Below are 17,979 nucleotides of genomic sequence, written 5' to 3' on the forward strand. Positions count from 1 at the left end.
GAAAGGTGGGAAGGAAATAAGTGTTTGCATATTGCCTACTATGTACCAGCGCTTTCCAAATGTTCTAATTTGATTTTTACAACAACCCTGGGCGGAAGATGATGATGTTAACTCCATTTTACAGATGAGAAAACTAAGGCAGAGATTAAGTGATTTGCCCAGTCACACAGCTAGAGGCTAGATCTGAATTCAGGTCTTCCTGACTCTGGTCCAGGTGCTCCCCCATTGATGAGATCCTGTGTTCCTGAAGGCTACACCATTGGGCAGAACTCTGTAGAGTTCTACCTAGCTGGAAAGAGCTTCAAGAACGGACCTGGTCTTCAAGATGGTCGGTGTTTTCCGGAGTCCCATCTGGCAAAGTCTGCAGAGGTTCAGTACCAGGTGCAGAGATGGAGTTCTCAAACCTTATCTGTGAAGTCACTACTCCAAGGTAGTGCAGAGAACGGTGCTGGGCGTGTATAGCGTCGAAAGGCCCGAGTTCAAAACCTGTTTCTCACATGTATGGCAAGTCACTTAATAATAATGATGATGAAACAACATTCACATAGCACTGCGAGGTTTGCAAAATGTCATATACCCATTGTCTCATTTGATCTGCACAATCTGCCTTATTATACCCCCATTTTTAGATGAGGAATTGGAGGCTGAAGGGTTAAGTGACTTGTCCCAAGTGACACAATTTGACAGTATCTGATAAGGGATTTGAATTTTCCTTACCCTCGATCCAAAGCTGCTCCTTACTGGGCCACCCAGCCATCCAGGAGCCTCAAAGTCTCAGTTTCCTCATCTATAAAGTAAGAATATTAGCAGCTCTTTGTTTCCAGGGCTGCTGTGAGGGCCAAGTGGGATAGTGCTTATAAAGTGCTTTGCAAACCTTAACTTAAAGAGATGCATAAATGCTAGTTGTTTATTATTGTTCTATATTATATATATATAATTATTATTGTTGTTGTTCTTAAGGTCACAAAGGGAGTACTCACACCATTCCTGAAGCATAGAAACTGGCCCAAAGCCGCCTCTTGCATCTTGCAGCACCACAGAGATCTTAGCTTTGAGGTCTCGAGTCCCTTGCCATCAGGGAACACGAGGCGCTGGATGCGGTTGGCAGGACTGGTCTCTCCGACGAGCCGCTGGGTCTGTGAGGAGCATGGGGAGCTGAGACAAAGCAGAGGACGTCGAGGGCGCAGCCAGGAGCTACTCCAGCTCTGTTCGAGATTTTCCAGCCTCCGAACGTCTGAGGGGGGCGTTCGGTGACCGAAGCAGGAGCAGGTTCCGCCTGACCTGGGACAAAGCAGGTCACTCCTCAGGACCTCGGAGGTCCATCTATAAATGAGATGGAGAAAAGGGCTCTACCCAGTCACAGACTTCTTGCAGGGGAAGCTCTCTGCAGGCCTAAAAGGAGTCCACCTGAAGACCGGGGCTGTGGATCCTGGCCCAGCCACCTTCCAAGGGTCGCAGAATCCGAGGTCCCAGCCTTGCCCGATGTCATATAGGATGGAAATGGCAGATCTGGATGCAGTGGAAGCAGGTCTTCTGCCTGTAAGAGCTCCAAATCACAACAGGATCCAGGACAATCTGAGATTGAGAGGAAGAGGGCTCTTTGATCCAGCAGTGTTACTACTGGGCCTGTATCCCAAAGAGATCTTAAAGGAGGGAAAGGGACCCACATGTGCAGAAATGTTTGTGGCAGAAACTGGAAACTGAGTGGAGGCCCATCAGCTGGGGAATGGCTGAATAAGTTATGGTCTATGGATGTTATGGGATATTATTGTTCTGTAAGAAAGGACGAGCTGGATGAATATAGAGGGACCTGGAGAGACTCACAGGAACTGATGCTGAGTGAAGTGAGTAGAACCAGAACCAGGAGATCTTTGTACATGACAACAATAAGATTTTATGATGATTGATTCTGATGGATGGGGCTCTTGTCAACAATGAGGTCATTCAGGCAAGTACCATGGTCTTGGGATGGAGGCATCTACACCCAGAGAGAGGACTGTGGGAAGTGAGTGTGGACCACAAAATTGCATTCTCACTCTTTTTGTTGTTTGCTTGCATTTTATTTTCTTTCTCATTTTTTTTTTCTTTTTGACCAGATTTTTTGAGCACCAAGATAATTGTGGAAATAAATATAAAAGAATTACACATTTAGCTTAAAAAAAAAAGTACCTTGCAGGACACGTCCACGTTATATTTTCTTAATGTTTCTGCCCAATTCAGTGTCCAATTCCCAGAGGGAGCGGCCACCCTGGAACCTCTCTGCATAATTCTAAGGCACCATTTATTTTTCTCTGCCTCATTTCTTACCTTAATTACTGAGGGGTGTTGCCTTAGTCAAACTGAGACCTGTTAAAGACCTTAGCTTAAGAAGCCCCAGGTGTTCTTCTGCACAGGGTCCTACTCTGTATCTGGCCACTGGACCCAGCTTGCTCTGGAAGGTAAAGTGAGGCCGGTGACCTTGCCCAGCTCTCCCTCACTAAAATCCAGTTCACCTGCATGCCCTGGCATTCCCTCCTTGAGGTCATGGTCTCCTTCAGAGACAACATGCCCCAAATAAATGATTCTGACGATGCAGGAAAGCCTTGCCCCGCGCTGTGCTTCCATACCTGACGTTTCACATCTGCATCCACTGTCCAAGAAAAATCAGTGAATTACCCTGAAAGAATCTCCCTGATAAACTTGCCAAACCACAAAGGGCCCTCAGCACTTGAGGCCAAATGTCACTCCCCATGTCCTCCTAACAGAGAAGCCCGAGGCTCTGGATGACTCCTGCTGGGAGTGTGGTCCCAACAGCCCGTCATCAGGACTGATCATCCCCTCACTAGCCCAGGCAACAGCAACAACCCCACAGACAGATAATCACAGCTTGAACCAGCCTGGCAAGAAAGCAGCCTGAATCACGCTTGTCCCTTCACCATGAGCTCCGCTTTTATTAACCAGTCACAGTCCGGCAACCATCCATCAGAGCAGAAATACCTGGTGCCCATGGTAGCGAGTTCTCCTTTTGGTGTCATGGGGTGGCCGGTTCTGAAGCCCAACCGTGGTCCCCTGCAGTGGGGAGGCCCAGGAAACTTGCCCCTCCCTTTGTCTCTGGCCTCCAGCCCAGCCATCAAGCCAGTAGCAGGACCTCTCCCCTTTCCCCCTTTTGTCTTCTCACACCAGGGCTGGGACAGCTCTCCCTTCCTTGCGGGCACCCTGCTAAGACTTCCTTGGGAAGCAGCAGAGAGTCAGAGGCTGAGACCCCAAACCCCACTTAGTCCTGCACCAGGAAGTTGATGAGTGCGGTACGTGGAGAGAGGAAGGCCTTGGTGACTGTCCGGCCCTGCAGGAGCTGCCTTCCCAGCTCGCTCTGGAGAACTATCTCGTGGATTTTCTCCCGGTCTCGGGCCACTTGCTGAGGCACAGGGATCTTGCCACAAGCTTTGTTGTTGATCTGCAAAGGAGAGAAGCCCAGTTCAATGAGGGTGACTGTGAGGGGGGGCTGATGGGGTGCGCTCCCTGGTCTTTCCTGCCCACTGCCCCGGGCTGGCTTGGGGGAAAAAACCCAAGTCAAGTCAGAGAGGAATCAAGTAGAAATGGGGGAGCTAAGGAAGGCTTCAACCCAACCTTGGGGATGGAAAAGCTTGTGTTGTCTAAAGTCTTCCATGGAAATAAGGGCTTGGGGAAAGGCACTTAAAAAACTGCCGGCATGAGGCAGCTCCTTATTTCCAGTCCCGCAAAGGTGAACCTGCCTCCAGGGAGCCATTTGGAGATAACTATCTCAGCAGTCATCAACTAGGCCTGAAACCGAGCCATTTTTGCCAGGGGATTTTGCTTAATGTTTAATAGAAACCTGTGAAATAGGCAATCTCCAGTTTTCTGGTGAATCTAGCTGACAAATTACGCAGAATGAACTCCTGTTTCAAGATTTAGAAACTTCAAGCAGTTGGCGTAGTGCTAGGTACCCATCAATTAATAGAAAAAAATCTATTTGGTGAATTACCAAAAAACACATGATAATGAATTCTTTCTCAATTTTCATACAGGATTAGGATAAAAGCTGGATCAATGATTCATTAATATAGAAAGCTCCCAGAGGAAGGGCCCTCCAACGGTGTAATACCTTTTTTGCAGTTTATAGTTCTCTGAGAAACCTTTGAAATTTTTTGGTCTTGTGTAGATTATACCTGATATGTTCCTTAGAAGTTAGCCTCTAAAATGCTAGAGTGCAATCAAGCAGGCCGGAACACTGAGCACTGCCGTAGTTGAGGCTTTTTGCTTATTTGTTCTAATATTTAACAATGATCTAATTGCTAAATCTGATGATGGCTTTTTCTTAATCCTTATTCTTAGTTTTTTTTTGAAGCTCCTGGCAGTCAGTCACCCCCTCTTGTCATGGATGCTCTGCCTTTCCCTTGGCCTTTGTGGGTCCTCCTCCTGCTCCTGCCCCTTTGCAACTTCCCATCACCAACTGTCTGCAGGACATCTCCACCAGGATGTTCCATAACTCAACATGTCCAAAACAGCATCATTTCTCCCTAAGTCTTGCCCCCTCTTCCAAATTTACTGTGGCATTTTTTTTCTTTTGAAGGTACTGTTATCCTTCCACTGAAGTTCACAACCTCAATGTCCCCTTTATCTCTTCACATTTCCTCACATTCTCCATGACTAATTAGTCACAAAGTTCTCTCAATTCTATCTCCACTGCATTCTCTCCAATCATGAATCCACCATCCCAGTTCTGGACCATATCACTTCTCATCCAGGCCATTTTAACAGCCTCCCACTTGGATTCTTGGCTTCCACCTCTTCCTTCTCTACAACTCTCAGAAAATCCTCCTGCAATCCAGATCTGATCATGTGTGCTCCCTGGCTCAAAAATTACAGAGAAGGGCAGCTGGGAGACACAGGAGACGACCCCAGGTCAGCAGTCAGCAGGATCTGAGTTCAAATCTGGCCTCAGACATTAACTATGTGGTGCTGGGCAACTCACTTAACCCTGTTTGTCTCAAAAACCCAAGCAAACAACCAAAACCAAAGGTTCATCATTGTCTCTAAGACAAAATAGAAACCCTACAGGTTTGGCATTTAAAGTCCTTCATGTCAGGTTCCAGCTTACTTGTTCATATTTTTAAAGATTACTTTACATTCTAATCAAAGTAATTCATATTCTGCTTTTCTGTGGAATTTGGCATATTCTGTGTGATTACAAAGGCTGTGAGCCACATGTGGAGGAGATTCCCTTTTTATTCCCAACTCTCATAGGCCCTTAGCTTTTTTCAAGGTGCATCTCATAGAAAGCCTTTATTTTTCTTTTTTCATTTTCTTTAAATTTTTTAATAAAATGAACATTTCCATAGCCAATGTAGAAGAGGAGTAAAAGATTGTATATTAAACTGTGAATTTCTATTATGAATAATTACTGATTCCAGTGGTTACTCTCTTCCTTTGAAATTACCTTGTATTTACTGTTTACTTAAGTAGCAGGTAAAGTCACAGAGCAGCAATGCTCCCCACAGTTTCATTGGCTTTGCCTAGGAACCATGAGTTCTGGAAGGTTCTGCCGCCCTGGAGGAGGGTCCCAGAATCAGGACAGTTTAGCTTATTATAGAAAGGCTCATCACCAGTATCCTGGTGATGAATCTTCTGGTCACAAAAACCCACAAAATAAAAACCATCCCTTTAAGTTAGCTGTTGGTGGGCAAAATGTGAAATCTCTGCCCAGTGACCAACAAGCAGACACACGATTAGAAGAGAGGAATCCTATTAATCTGAATATTCTCAATAGAAATAAAAACAAAAGAAGGAAAAGTTGCAGTTGAACAGAAGGATGATTTTTAGTTCTTTGGAGAGAGGGAATGAAGCATCTCATGGGGCCAGTTTTATCAGGCACCCAAAGACAGCGAGGAGCATTATTTCATCAGATGTTTGTATTGTAGGGCCCATGGTAATATGCATTTGCAAAAAAGACTGCCAGAAAAATGAGGCAGTTCACGTACCAACATCTGTTGAAAAGGAGAGAGAAATTCTATGGAGAGCTTAATCAGTTCTTCCAAAATAAGCCAACATATATTGTGGCGACTTCACTGTAAAATCAGATGTGAGGATGACGAGAAATATCGGAAGAATGAAAGAGGCCAAAGATTTGTGGGTTACACAGAAGTCTCACGCCGACGTAGCACCAAAACTTTTTTTGACCAAAGAATCAAATGGTGCTGGACATGAAGAGCACCGAACAGCATCACAAAAACATGAAACGGATTCTATTTTAACATGATAGGGCATGATATGGATATGGAAGTAATTCCTGTGTAGAGTCAGATCACTGACTTGTTGGAGTATAAAAGTAAGCGAAAGAATCAAAATGAGAAAAAGCCGCATCATTAAAATAATATCATCTTGACCTGAACTGAACAGAATCGGACGTCATGGAAGGCAGAAGAGCCTTATAGGGAGAAGGGAAGGCTCATCCACTGCAAAGTCGCAGTGAAGTAATAACCACCATATTCCACAGTCAGGGCATCATATGGTAGGGAGGTGGGACGGGGAATGGGAGGAGAGGGACGGTCCACATTGCTAACAATGGGAAGAGGATAAGGAAAAGCATCCAGCAACAAACTGCAGGCTGCAGTGAACTAATATTCCCTCTGAGCAAAAAGCACCACTGAACTCCTTCATTCTGAGGAGAATCTCTGCAGAAGCTGACGATCTGGAACCAAGGTGTGGGTGAGTGCACTCAGCAAAGCTCTCCTCTGGCGGCCGAGCCTGTGGCTGAGAGGCCCACATGCCCCAGCTCTCCAGGCCTTTCCCACCCGCCATTCTCCTTTTGTTCAGGACTCGGGAAGCCATAAGCAAAGTCCTCAGGCCTCACAGGAACTGGGGCTTTTGTTCCCAATTTCCAGGGGAACTGAGTTGGCTGCAAAGACCAGAGTTCATGTTAACAACATGAAATTCTCTCTGATGGGCATGTATTAGGCCCGAGTCCTGACCCTTTGTTATGAACTCCCCAGCACTGTCTGCCCTTCAGGGGCACAAGGCAGGTGAGTATCCAAACCATTTCTAACGATCTTCCTCCCATCTTGGTCCCCTACACACGAACCAGGCCAGTCTGCTCAGCTCGTTCTGCGACGGCCCCGCCAGTGCACGGACCCAACCCGCCACCCTCCCAAAGGCCACGCCAAAGGCACAAGCTATGTGGGGGAAGGACGTGGCCTTTCACACTCTGATGGACGCCTGGGAGGCTACTCTGCGCCGCTGCGGGCAGGAAGGCACCCAGCGGGCACTGAGAGCCGCAGATGCCCCAGGGTGGGTCCGCACTCAGTCGCGGGACGGGCCATTAAGGAAGGAGCGAGAGTAGGGCAGCTGTGGATGGCCAAGAGGCAGTAAGAAGCAGAGCAGCTGGGAAGGAGCATGTCTGCCGGCATAAACATTTTCTTTGCAAATATTGATTTTTCTGCTCAGACCACTGTTGACACAGATGTAGGAGGATTGAACCCCAGCTGGCTCGCAGCCTCTGGGTGGTCAGATTTCTTAGTCTCACTCAGCAAACGAACACACTTCTTGCCTGTGCTCATTTCCACGATTCCTGGCATCTAAAAAGTGCTGAATAATAAATGCTTGTTGATCCGATTTTCCCACTGCAGTACCCAAAGAGGCAGATTTTGTACCACAAGCCAACTTCCCAAGGCCACCTTAAAGTGATCCCATCTGCCAGCCCTCTTTTCCACGTCAGAGAAGATTTTAGAGGAGAGGGAAAAATTCACTTGTTTGGAAAGGAATTCTAAGCTGCGGAGATGGTGCCACTGTAGGAAGATTCTGAAAACTATCTAATATTTAGGGCTATGAAAATCTTCACTTAGAGCTTTCAGTATCCAGCCTGTTGGAATGGGGCACAAAAAGAGGGAACAATAGGTGGGGGGAGAGGGCTCAAATTCAGGGCATCTAGAAACCGCTGTGTCAGTCATGACATTCAGGGTCCTCAGGGACCAACCCTTTTGGAGCAGTCTGAAACAGGAGGTCAAGTAGAGTAGATGGACTTTGTCTCTGAGTCTGTCTATTGCTCTCCTTCTGGGAGGAAGAAACAGATGACATCCTCCTTCCTCCACAAGCCCCCATTCCCACAGAAGCAGTCAGTCCATCAGCCCGTGTTTATTAAGTGTTTACTATGTTCTGGGCTTTAAACACTGAGGATTCAAAGGCTAAAAGACTGCGTCGTCCTTCAGGGAGCTCCTGTTCTACTGGAGGAGACGGCAGACTGATCACTGGACAGACAAAATCTATACAGAGGCAGAAGGAAATGTCAGAGGGAAAGCGCCATCTTGTTGTGTGAGACTGTGAGAGGAGGAAGAGTGGAGAAGGAGCTTTCAGAAAAAAGTCTCCATATGAGGTGGGGTCCTCAGGGAGGGGGTGGGAGGCTTGAGGAGACCCTTGGAGGGTCGCTCTGGAGAAGGAGACAGTGAATGTGGTAGGCAAGTGTGCAAGCAGAAACTTGCTGCAGTAAAGGCCCAAAGGATTACAGAGTGGGCCCAAAGGACATAGTTCCCTAATCATCTGCCACCTGGATTTTAATGTGCCGAACCTCATCAACTTTTATCACCTAAAGCAAGGAAATTATGTTCTGTTTTATATCCTTCAAATAACCAAAGAAACTTGGTCTAAGAAAACCAATTCACCTGGGAGTGCCAGGATATTCTGGGATTTCTGATGAGCTCGGTAGCCAAGAAGAGAAGGAAAGATTAGAGATTTCTGACTATGAGACATTCCCTTTTCTAATTCCAATCCCTCCAGGGCTAACGACTGCACTGTTCTGAGCTGAGATGCTTCAGAAGATCCTGGCAGGTGGTCACCTTGTAGAAGTGGAAGACACTCATTGCAGAGAGTGGGACAGATCCAGGCTTATAACTTACATATGGATCAGGCCAAAAGTCAGGAAGAGACAGATTTCCTAATTTTTATCTGACCAAGAACTGGGTTGGAAGGTTTGAAACCAGAGCCCTGAAACCTAGCAGAATACACAGAATTAACGAGGAACCTTCGGAATGAGAGCAACATGGACTAGTCAGTGTGCTGAGCAATCTGGCTGCTGCCAGCCCACAAGAGGGAAAAAGAAGGCCTTCTTTACCAGAATCGCCATCTCCACGATGTCGGGCTGCTGCTTGGGTTGGAGATTCACCACAGGCCAAGACTGACGCAAGATGCCGGCGTCCCACTCATAATGGGTACAGAGCTTATTCTTCACATGGGCCAGACCTGCAATGCCAGAGAAACAGACTCTTTACTGTGTGTAAAACAAAATAAACAGAAGGTTTTTGGCACGATAAAGAGCATTTTGCCAAGGGGGCGCTTAATTTAATACTGGTCAGAAAAATGTTTTGGGGAAGCAATATCATAGTCTTACATACAGAGGTTCTAGTGTGGATTTTCACTCACAGTTGATGTTTAGTTTCCAATTTCAAGTGAGGAGATAGTGATTTTTTTTTCAAACTACAATTTCTGTGGAACTAGACTATTTTGCCGTAAAAGACTTATAAAAGAGGACAAAACTCACAATTTTAATACAATTCTTACTTGGAAATTTTGTGGAGGAAGCAAGGCCTTTTTTGTTTTTGTGAGCAGGCCACAATATAAAACCCTTGTCTTCACTCATTTCTTGCCTGCAATTATTTCACTTGTTGACTTAGGAAATCTTGAGTCAACTCTTTTTGCATTTAATTAATGCAGGCTAAATATGGAATCCCATTTCAAATGTCATTTACATATTGCTTTAACTTTCAGTATTGTGGCCAAGCAGGTCCCGCTGTTCTATCACCAAATCTAAATTAACTTGTTTCTTTAATGTGGCATAAGCCAAATAGTAGAGAGGTAAGAGGAATGAAATCATTCTGTAAGCACTTGTGATCATAGAGTGATTTCAGCCCCAAAGGAATAAGTTTGCTCTGTACCTCTCAGGAGATTGTATCAGAGAAACATTTCCAATTACGTAATCGTACACATTTACAAAAGAATAACAAAAAATTAATTGGTCAAATAATATTCCAAAAATGCTTAGGGTACAGTGGGTAGAATGTGAGACCTGAGGTTGGGAAGATCTGTTTACTAGTTATGTGACCATGTCACTAAACTCCTTTCTGCCTGTTTCCTCATCTGTAGAATGAGGATAATAACAGCACCTCCCTTCCAGGGCTGTTGTGTGGACCAAATGAGTTAATAATTGCAAAGCACTTAGTACAGTGTCTGACACAGTAAGTGCTATATAAATGTTAGTTATCATGATTATTACTGTGATTATTGACCGATAACTAGCTGTTTTCTGTCTATCTTCTAAACACACAAAGAAGAGATACAAATTTGTATAGGATTAAATCTAATTTAATGAAAGGATGTAAAAACAGGCCTCCTCAATCTAAATTTGCATGGTCAGCAAGGAATAAGATGGAAAAAAAGTATTTTTCTGGATGTATCTGTAAAAATTCAAGGAATATACCAAGGCTCTACAACAGAAAAACAATACTTCCTGAGGAGATCTGATCATAACAGACAAAACTAGATAGAGAAATGGGCACTTTTTTATCCAAACAATTAATCTGGCACCAAAAAAGTCAAAGTAAGATCAGCTCCCAGCTATGGAGGGGTGGAGGAGCCACTGATGCAGGATGGCTGGGCTCTCTGGTGTATACTGTCAGATACTTGCACATTTATTTGCATCTTCATTAGAGAAGGAAGGCTAGGAAAGGAAAATCGATTCAGTTGATTTTACTGTTAAGTAAACACTCATCGGTTTAGGAGAGAGAGTTTAAGCTCTGTCTGAGAAGAGCATTGAGAATTTTAGTGAGCTAAACCATGCAAAGCTGTGTTCAGGTAGATCATCTGGATATATCTAAATTTTGAATGAATGAAAATGCCAAAGAACAGGCTTCTAAAAAACAAATCATTGATGCAACTGGTCAGTTAGCATAACCAGTAAAGCTAAATTAGCCCAGATTTCCTGCAGGAGGGGGACAGAAATTGGGTTCTTATATCTTGTTTAGGAGAGGAAGAGGAGATGTGCTATTCACTTTGCAAGGACTTAAGAGCCAAATGCTGTAACAAGTGCATTTGTGCCAACAGATTTCCCAAGAAGTATCTTCATGATTCCAGGTACTCTGGCCCTCTACTGTGACCCATGAAAATGTCTTCTCTTAGACAGATGTATTCTCTGGCCAAAGCAGGATTAGGTGACTTTCTAAGAAAGAATGTTGCTCACAGTCTTTTTGATGTGATTTAGGAGAGCAATTTCTAGTTCCAAATGACGTGTTTGGGGTTCAGCACCAAATGATGAGACTGATGGAAGCACCGAATGTTGGGGTTCAATCATGTGAAGACTCCACGATGGCCACTGTCTTTGGCAAAAGGTAGGTTTATTTGGGAGAAGAGGTTACAGACAAAATAAAGAGGTGCAATAGACACCAGGATTAGTACATATGAAATAGAGCTGGGAGAACATATAATTAGCAAGGAAAGGGGTTTTTAACAATTAATGATGAAGACGACAAGTTTCCTAGAGGAACTCACAATTTGCCAGGAGAAAGGGAACATCCCATGAGGCTGGATATGCCCTTAGCTGGTAGGCTAAATAATAAAAGAGATTTACCACCCTAAAAGAGTTAGGTAGCTATAAAGGTACCATAAGGAAGGTGGGGGAAATGAGAGGAGGCACATGGTATGGGGACGGGAAGGGGAAAGACACCATGAGGCAGTATGCTGTGGAAGCTATCACTCCAAAAAGGATTCAGCTAAGATGGTATGGGCCAGAGCCAGAATTTTAGGGGGAAATTTTGCCTCAGATTTTTGACTGAATACAGCATGATGGGGCTGCCCATTACCTCCACAGAGAGATTACATCGATCCCCATCAGTTCCTTCCTGCTTACCTCAGGAGTGTGATTTTATCAATACTTCAAGCTTTCTGTCAATCCTACTTAGCTACTCAGGACTTCTTCACTTACATAATTCCATGATGGGCTTTACCATGGAAAAATTACTTTCTTTATGGCTTACTAGATGTAGTACAGTGGAAAAAATTCTTCCATGCCTGCGTGGCAACTGAGCAGTATGAAGTCTAAGGGAAAGAACTCTGTATATAAAGAGATGCATTGGGCAGAGCCTCCTAAAGAGTCCACAGAAAAATTCTGGAAGCCCAGCTTTCAAACAGAAACCTATTGGAACACTACTTATGTTCCTGGACAGAGAGTCTTTGATGCTCTGTTCAGCAGTAAGCAACAAGTTCACTTTTATCTCCTCCCTGCTCCTGTCAGGCAATTACAAACTCCTGTCCACTTGCACGTCCAGAGAGTGTTCTCCTAGGATCAGTCTGAAATGGGAAGGGGATGGAGGGAGTGGAGGGGCAGTCAGAAGGAAGCCTCCAAGTGTATGTGTGGGACTAAAGCTGTGGGCCTCCCACAGTGGCCCTAAGGCAAAGTCCCTGTCTTTCCTGGAAAACTGACTTAAGGTCTGTGTTCCTCCAGCTTCTCTTGTCCCCTGCCAGCCAAAGTACCTTTTAAAGCCTGCTCTGCGCCATCTGTTTGAATCACTGCCAGCTGCCTTTGAGGGGCCCCAGTGGGAGAGATGCAGCAAATCATAGCCCCACGGGGCTTGTGAGTATGGAGCAGAATCCTTACAGGAAGCTTGTGTGATAAGAAATGAAAGCTTTCCAATCCCCATTTTACAAATAAGCAAACTGAGGCTCAGAGAGACAAAATGGCTTTCCCAGAATTCCATAGCCGGGGCAACTGTCGTGACAGGGACTTGAATCTGGGCTTTCTGCATCCAAAGCCAGCTCTCTCTCCTAGGAGAAGGCTTTCCTGTGTTTAAGGATTGTGCAAAGAAACCCCCCCAAATCAAGAAAATCATCTTGGAATACAATCTATGGGAAAACAAGAGCACATACAAAATATATGAAGGCAGCAAAAAGAAATGTAATTTGCCTTTATGAGTACAAAATACACACAAATACTCAGTTTGTTTCATGAGGCTTTGCTGATTTTGATGAAATAAAGGCCTTTTATTAGGTAAGAGAAACAGAATCGTGGAGCAGGGACTCTAGATGTCATCTATTCTTCCTCCTACCTATAGCAGAATGCCCATTGCCAACAACTGACAAATGAACAACCAAGTTCTGTCTAGTCCCTGAGCAAACCTGCTCCACTAATAAGGAATCTGCTATTTCCAGACTGGGCACTCCTTCAAGGGGTTCAAATGAGTCTGCAACATGACTTAATTTTGCTTTAAATTTCAGTGTCTATGCACTTTCTCAAGGACCATGCCGTAAACCCAAACATTCCGACTCTTATGGACTGGCCAACAATAGATCCCAGGCCATGTCTCACTTAGTCATGGTTTGAGCCAAGATGGCTCAGAGTGAATATAGATAAGCAGTTGTTTCTAGTTTTGGCTAGAAATCTGAGGGCCTTCCCCTCCCAATTTGTCTTTTTTTAAAACTAGGTAAAAATTCTCTGCCTTATTCCTTATCTAGCCTTAATCACTGATTGGATATTGCCTCTGTCAAACTGAGACCTGGGAAAGATGTTAGCTTAAAAAGGTCAAGTTCTCCCACTACACTGTTCTGATCCATATCTTGCCACTGGACCCAGATGGCCCCAGAGGAGAAAATGAAGTGGGAGACTCTGCAAAGTCTCTTTCATTTCAGTCCAATTTACTTGCAAGTCACGGCATCACTTTCCTGCTGTCTTGTTCCTCTTGGAGAATGAAGGACAAACAACAATTATGCAATTATAGAAGAGTCAACACTGCAGAACTCTTGGATGGCTCTAAGATGACCTGAAACAAGATGGCCCAGCGGACCTAGAGCTGGCTTGGAACCAGGAAGATCAAAAAAGAAAAAAATGAGAAAAAAAAAAGCAAGCAAATAACTGCAAAAAAGGTAAAAATATTATGCTTTGATCCACACAGAGCCTCCATAATTCTGTCTCTGGATGCGGATGGCTCTCTCCATCACAAGTCTATTGGAATTGCCTTGAATCAGCTTACTATTGAAAAGAGCCAAATCCATCAGAATTGACCATTATAAAATTTTGTTGTCACTGTGTACAATCCTGCTCACTTCACTTAGCATCAGTTCATGTAAGTCTCTCCAGGCCTTTCTGAAATCATTGTGCTAGTCATCTTATAGAAAAATAATATCTCATAATATTCATATATCATAATTTATTCAGCCATTCTCCAACTGATGGGCATCCATTCAATTTCCAATTTCTGCCACAAACACTTTTGCACAGGTGGGTCCCTTTCGCTCCTTTATGATATTTGGGATACAAGCACAGTGGATCAAAGGGGATGCACAGTCTGATGGCCCTTTGGGCAGAGTTCCTCAATTGAGTACCTAAGCATCTTTAGAGGAGAGACTGTCTTTTACAATTTTTATTTCTTAAAATATATCTCACAAGATGCTTTTGACTGCCTACTACATGCGAGATATTAGACTATCCTGGAGTTCATATGAAAATAAAAATGACAAAGTCTCCACTTTCATGGAGCTCTCAAAGAAGAAGAAAAGCATGATGTGACAAAAGCTCATAGAAGTACAAACAAGACATTCAGTCTTTAAGGTTGGAGAAGGGAAAGATCATTTCTGATTTTTTTTTAATGGGAAAGAGAATCAGATGTGGAAATACAAAGAGAAGAATTGCACATGTTTCACATGTATTGAATTACTTGCCGTCTAGGGGAGAAGGGAGGAAGAAAAAAAATTTGAAACACAAGGTTTTACAAGGGTGAATGTTGAAAACTATGCATATGTTTTGAAAAAGCTTTATTTTAAAAAAGGGAAAGCTTTGTGGAGGTGATGGGTCTTGAAAGAAAGTTTTACAGTATTCCTTTACAATCATACTTACATATGTGAAAGAAAAAAAATGCCAATATAAATGCAAAGTGCTTTATGGTTATCATATAGGACAAATGCTACTCTGTGTATCGTATTTATTACATGCTAATCCAGTTGCTCTTATGCCCTATTCACAGGACTCGGAATATGTGGGGTCTTGTTGATTAGATTTATTAGATACCAGCAAGTAATTGGAGGTAACCAGAACATTTTGGCTGGGATACCGTATGATTTGCCAGAAGTCTCCACACTACTCTGCCTTTAAAGAATAATCTCAGTGTTCAATGACCTTAAATCTAGAGAACTGAAATCACTGCTCTGGGACTCATTGCATCAAGTTTCAAGGAGCTTCAGATGAAGGAAAATGTATATGTGTGTGTGTGTGTGTGTGTATACATGTTTACATACTCATAAGCATATGTAAATATGCCTACACATGCATACACAGATTTATACATATACTGTAGACTACGTGTGTATGTATGTGTATGTATATATCTCTATATATGTGTGTATATATACCTATACCTATATCTATCTATAGATATACATACACATATATATTTACAAAGCAAAAGTTATCTACCATGGGGATAACTCAATGTGAACAACGATGTTAACGGGGTGACCAGAATCCAGAGTTCACGGAGTAGCAGGCAATCCACAAGTATTTACTGAACGGCCTACATGATCAGATGCTTTGTATTAACAGGATGAGAATTTTAATCTTCTTGACTGCCTGTAAGGGTGATTTTTTACAATATCTTTTACATGGGCTTCCCTCAGCTCTTCTTTCTATAGCCTTCCATGGCAACCAGCAGGAAGAGGGGAAAGCAGCATCTCTCCCTCTGGAGCTTCCTTAAGCAAGCATCTTACATTCTTGGCTGGATGGGAAAATGCTCCCCTAGGATAAACAAGAAACCTCTCACAATTTAGTGAGAGTATCTGCCTGCTCCAGAGATACAGGGTTTCAGGAAGGAAACAGATTTCCTCATCCTGTTAATGTTTACAGACTGCCAAGATCAGTTCCATGAATGTTTCCCTCACCAAAGGGCAGCATTAACTCTTGAAGCATCTCATGCCATTTATATTGGATCCTATGCTTTATAATACGGATTAAATCATTACCTCTCTTTAATGTAGGACACCAAAGGTCAGTTTCGGAGGGGAAAAAAAATCTTTTTACTATATGTTCCAATGCTCAGTGGAAATCCTCTTTGGGGGATAGTCTTCAATTTTGTTTATCAATAAAGGGCATTTCTCTTATGAAGTTTGTTTTTTCCTAAGGAGATTGGGGAATAATCTCTGTGCTTTCTATCCTATATTGCCTTATTCCATTTCTAGCCATTCTAAGGTTATTTTTGCTGTAAGAGAGAACAGAAGCACATAGAAATAAATAGAAATATACCATTAGAACTATTTTCTTAAATAAATAAAATGCAAAAGAGAAAAGGCAAAGTGACTTTGCACAATAGTGAGAGACAGTGCAATCTTCTCTATCACCCACCTTGAAAATAAAAGATGCTACGTGGCAGGAACAAGTTCCTAGAGTGATTGAAAACTCCCAACAAAAATCCAACCACAAAATAAGTCCACATTTCAACTCAAAAACTCACACTGCTTTTAACATGTAAAAGCTGATGGCTATTGCCATGCCATGGCTGCAGGTGACCCTGTGGGAACTGGGGTGAGATGACAAAAAGACACGGCCATTCCACTGGAGAGGAGGCCTTTTAAAAAATAAGGAGAAATACAGAAATGTGGCTGGAAGGGCACAGTCTCGGCAAAACAGTATGGTGCAGGACAGAACAGAGAGAACCTCAGGGTTCAAATCCCCTCTCTGATGTTTACTTGTTGTGTCACCTCTCCCCCCCTTTATGTGTTGTCTTTCCTTTTAGGACGCAAGCTTCTTGAGAGGAATAACTCTCTTTTGTTTTTGCAGTAATTTTTATCCCAGTACATAGCATAGTGCCTGGAATATGTACTCTTACTCTCTCCCTCCCTCTCTGCCTGTCTGTCTGTTTATGTCTTTCTCTCATTCTCTGTCTGCCTTACTTTCTGTTTTAAACATTTTCTTTGTATCTTCACTGCTTAGCACTGCCTAGAACATATTAAATGCTTAATAAATGCTCACTGCTTAATTGATACCAATTTTGAGTCAGTTGCTTTTTTAACAGCCAAAAGACACACGAGAAAGGGTTATCCATTTGAGTGATAAAATAATAATAAATGAAATTAAGCAGACAAAGAGGGAGCTTGTTCTGTCTAAAAAAGATAAATCAAGAGTGCTGGACTAGTGGAAATCAGGCCTCTGGAATTCTCAGCTTTCTGCACACCAGGCAGGTGTGTGTGCACTTTGAAAAGATCCCTGTAGTCAGGGCAGACCCCCAAAACCCCCCTGGAATTTCAGCTGCCTAGAGATCCCATGCTCTCCAAACACAAAGGCAAGGAGGAAGTCCAGTGCAACTCAATATGTACAGAATTGCTAGCCTGCATTCTCATGCAAATTCCTAAGCTGACTGGGGAGAAAAGAACAGAACTGCTTCTAGCCTCACCAGGAAAACCAGACACATGGGTGGCCCTTGCGGCACTCAATTGCTGCTGGTTCCTGAGATGTAAGCTCTGGGGATCATGGAGATGGGAGTCAAAGACGAACGGTCCGGGGTCCGTCCAATGCTCCATTCGGGAGCCCAGGACCCGGCCCTTTGGCAGTGGGCGATCCCCATCACCACAGGTAAAGGGCCCCATGGCCACTCCGTATCTGAATGTGATCTTTTAACATTAGGTTTGTCGCCTGCCACACACAAGAGACCGATGAAGGATGGTGTGGTAAATGGTAGCCGCCTGCAGCTTTGTTTCCAGATTTAGGTGAAAACCTTCTGAAGCATGAGCTTCTCCAGCTCATTTTACAGATTAGGAAACTGAGGCAGAGAGGGTGAAGTGACTTGCCCAGGCTCCACAGTGAGGAAGTATCAGAAGCTAACTTCAAACTCATGCTTTGCTGATCCCGTACACTCCACCAGATCCTTGCTGCCCCAAACCAGCAGCCAGAGGTTGGAAATGATGAGCATTTTCAGATTAAACTAAGCCAGAATATGGCTGAGAAAGGCCTGGCCTCCAAAC

At 43.7% G+C, this 17,979-nt stretch overlaps 1 protein-coding gene across 1 annotated transcript in view; it reads right to left on the reverse strand.

Moving 5' to 3' along the window:
- Window positions 1-2,939: 2,939 nt before the first annotated feature.
- The window catches only part of LARS2 (leucyl-tRNA synthetase 2, mitochondrial), a 141,539-nt gene continuing 126,499 nt past the window's right edge, over window positions 2,940-17,979 (reverse strand). Inside the window, exons 20-21 of the mRNA XM_051961079.1 lie at window positions 9,101-9,228; window positions 2,940-3,433 (exon numbers count right to left, since the gene is read on the reverse strand). Coding sequence (XP_051817039.1) covers window positions 3,254-3,433; window positions 9,101-9,228 — 308 coding nt within the window. The 3' untranslated portion in view covers window positions 2,940-3,253. The remainder of the gene's footprint in view (window positions 3,434-9,100; window positions 9,229-17,979) is intronic.

This window comes from Antechinus flavipes, chromosome 5, assembly GCF_016432865.1.
Source record: "Antechinus flavipes isolate AdamAnt ecotype Samford, QLD, Australia chromosome 5, AdamAnt_v2, whole genome shotgun sequence".
Classification (NCBI taxonomy): domain Eukaryota; kingdom Metazoa; phylum Chordata; class Mammalia; order Dasyuromorphia; family Dasyuridae; genus Antechinus; species Antechinus flavipes.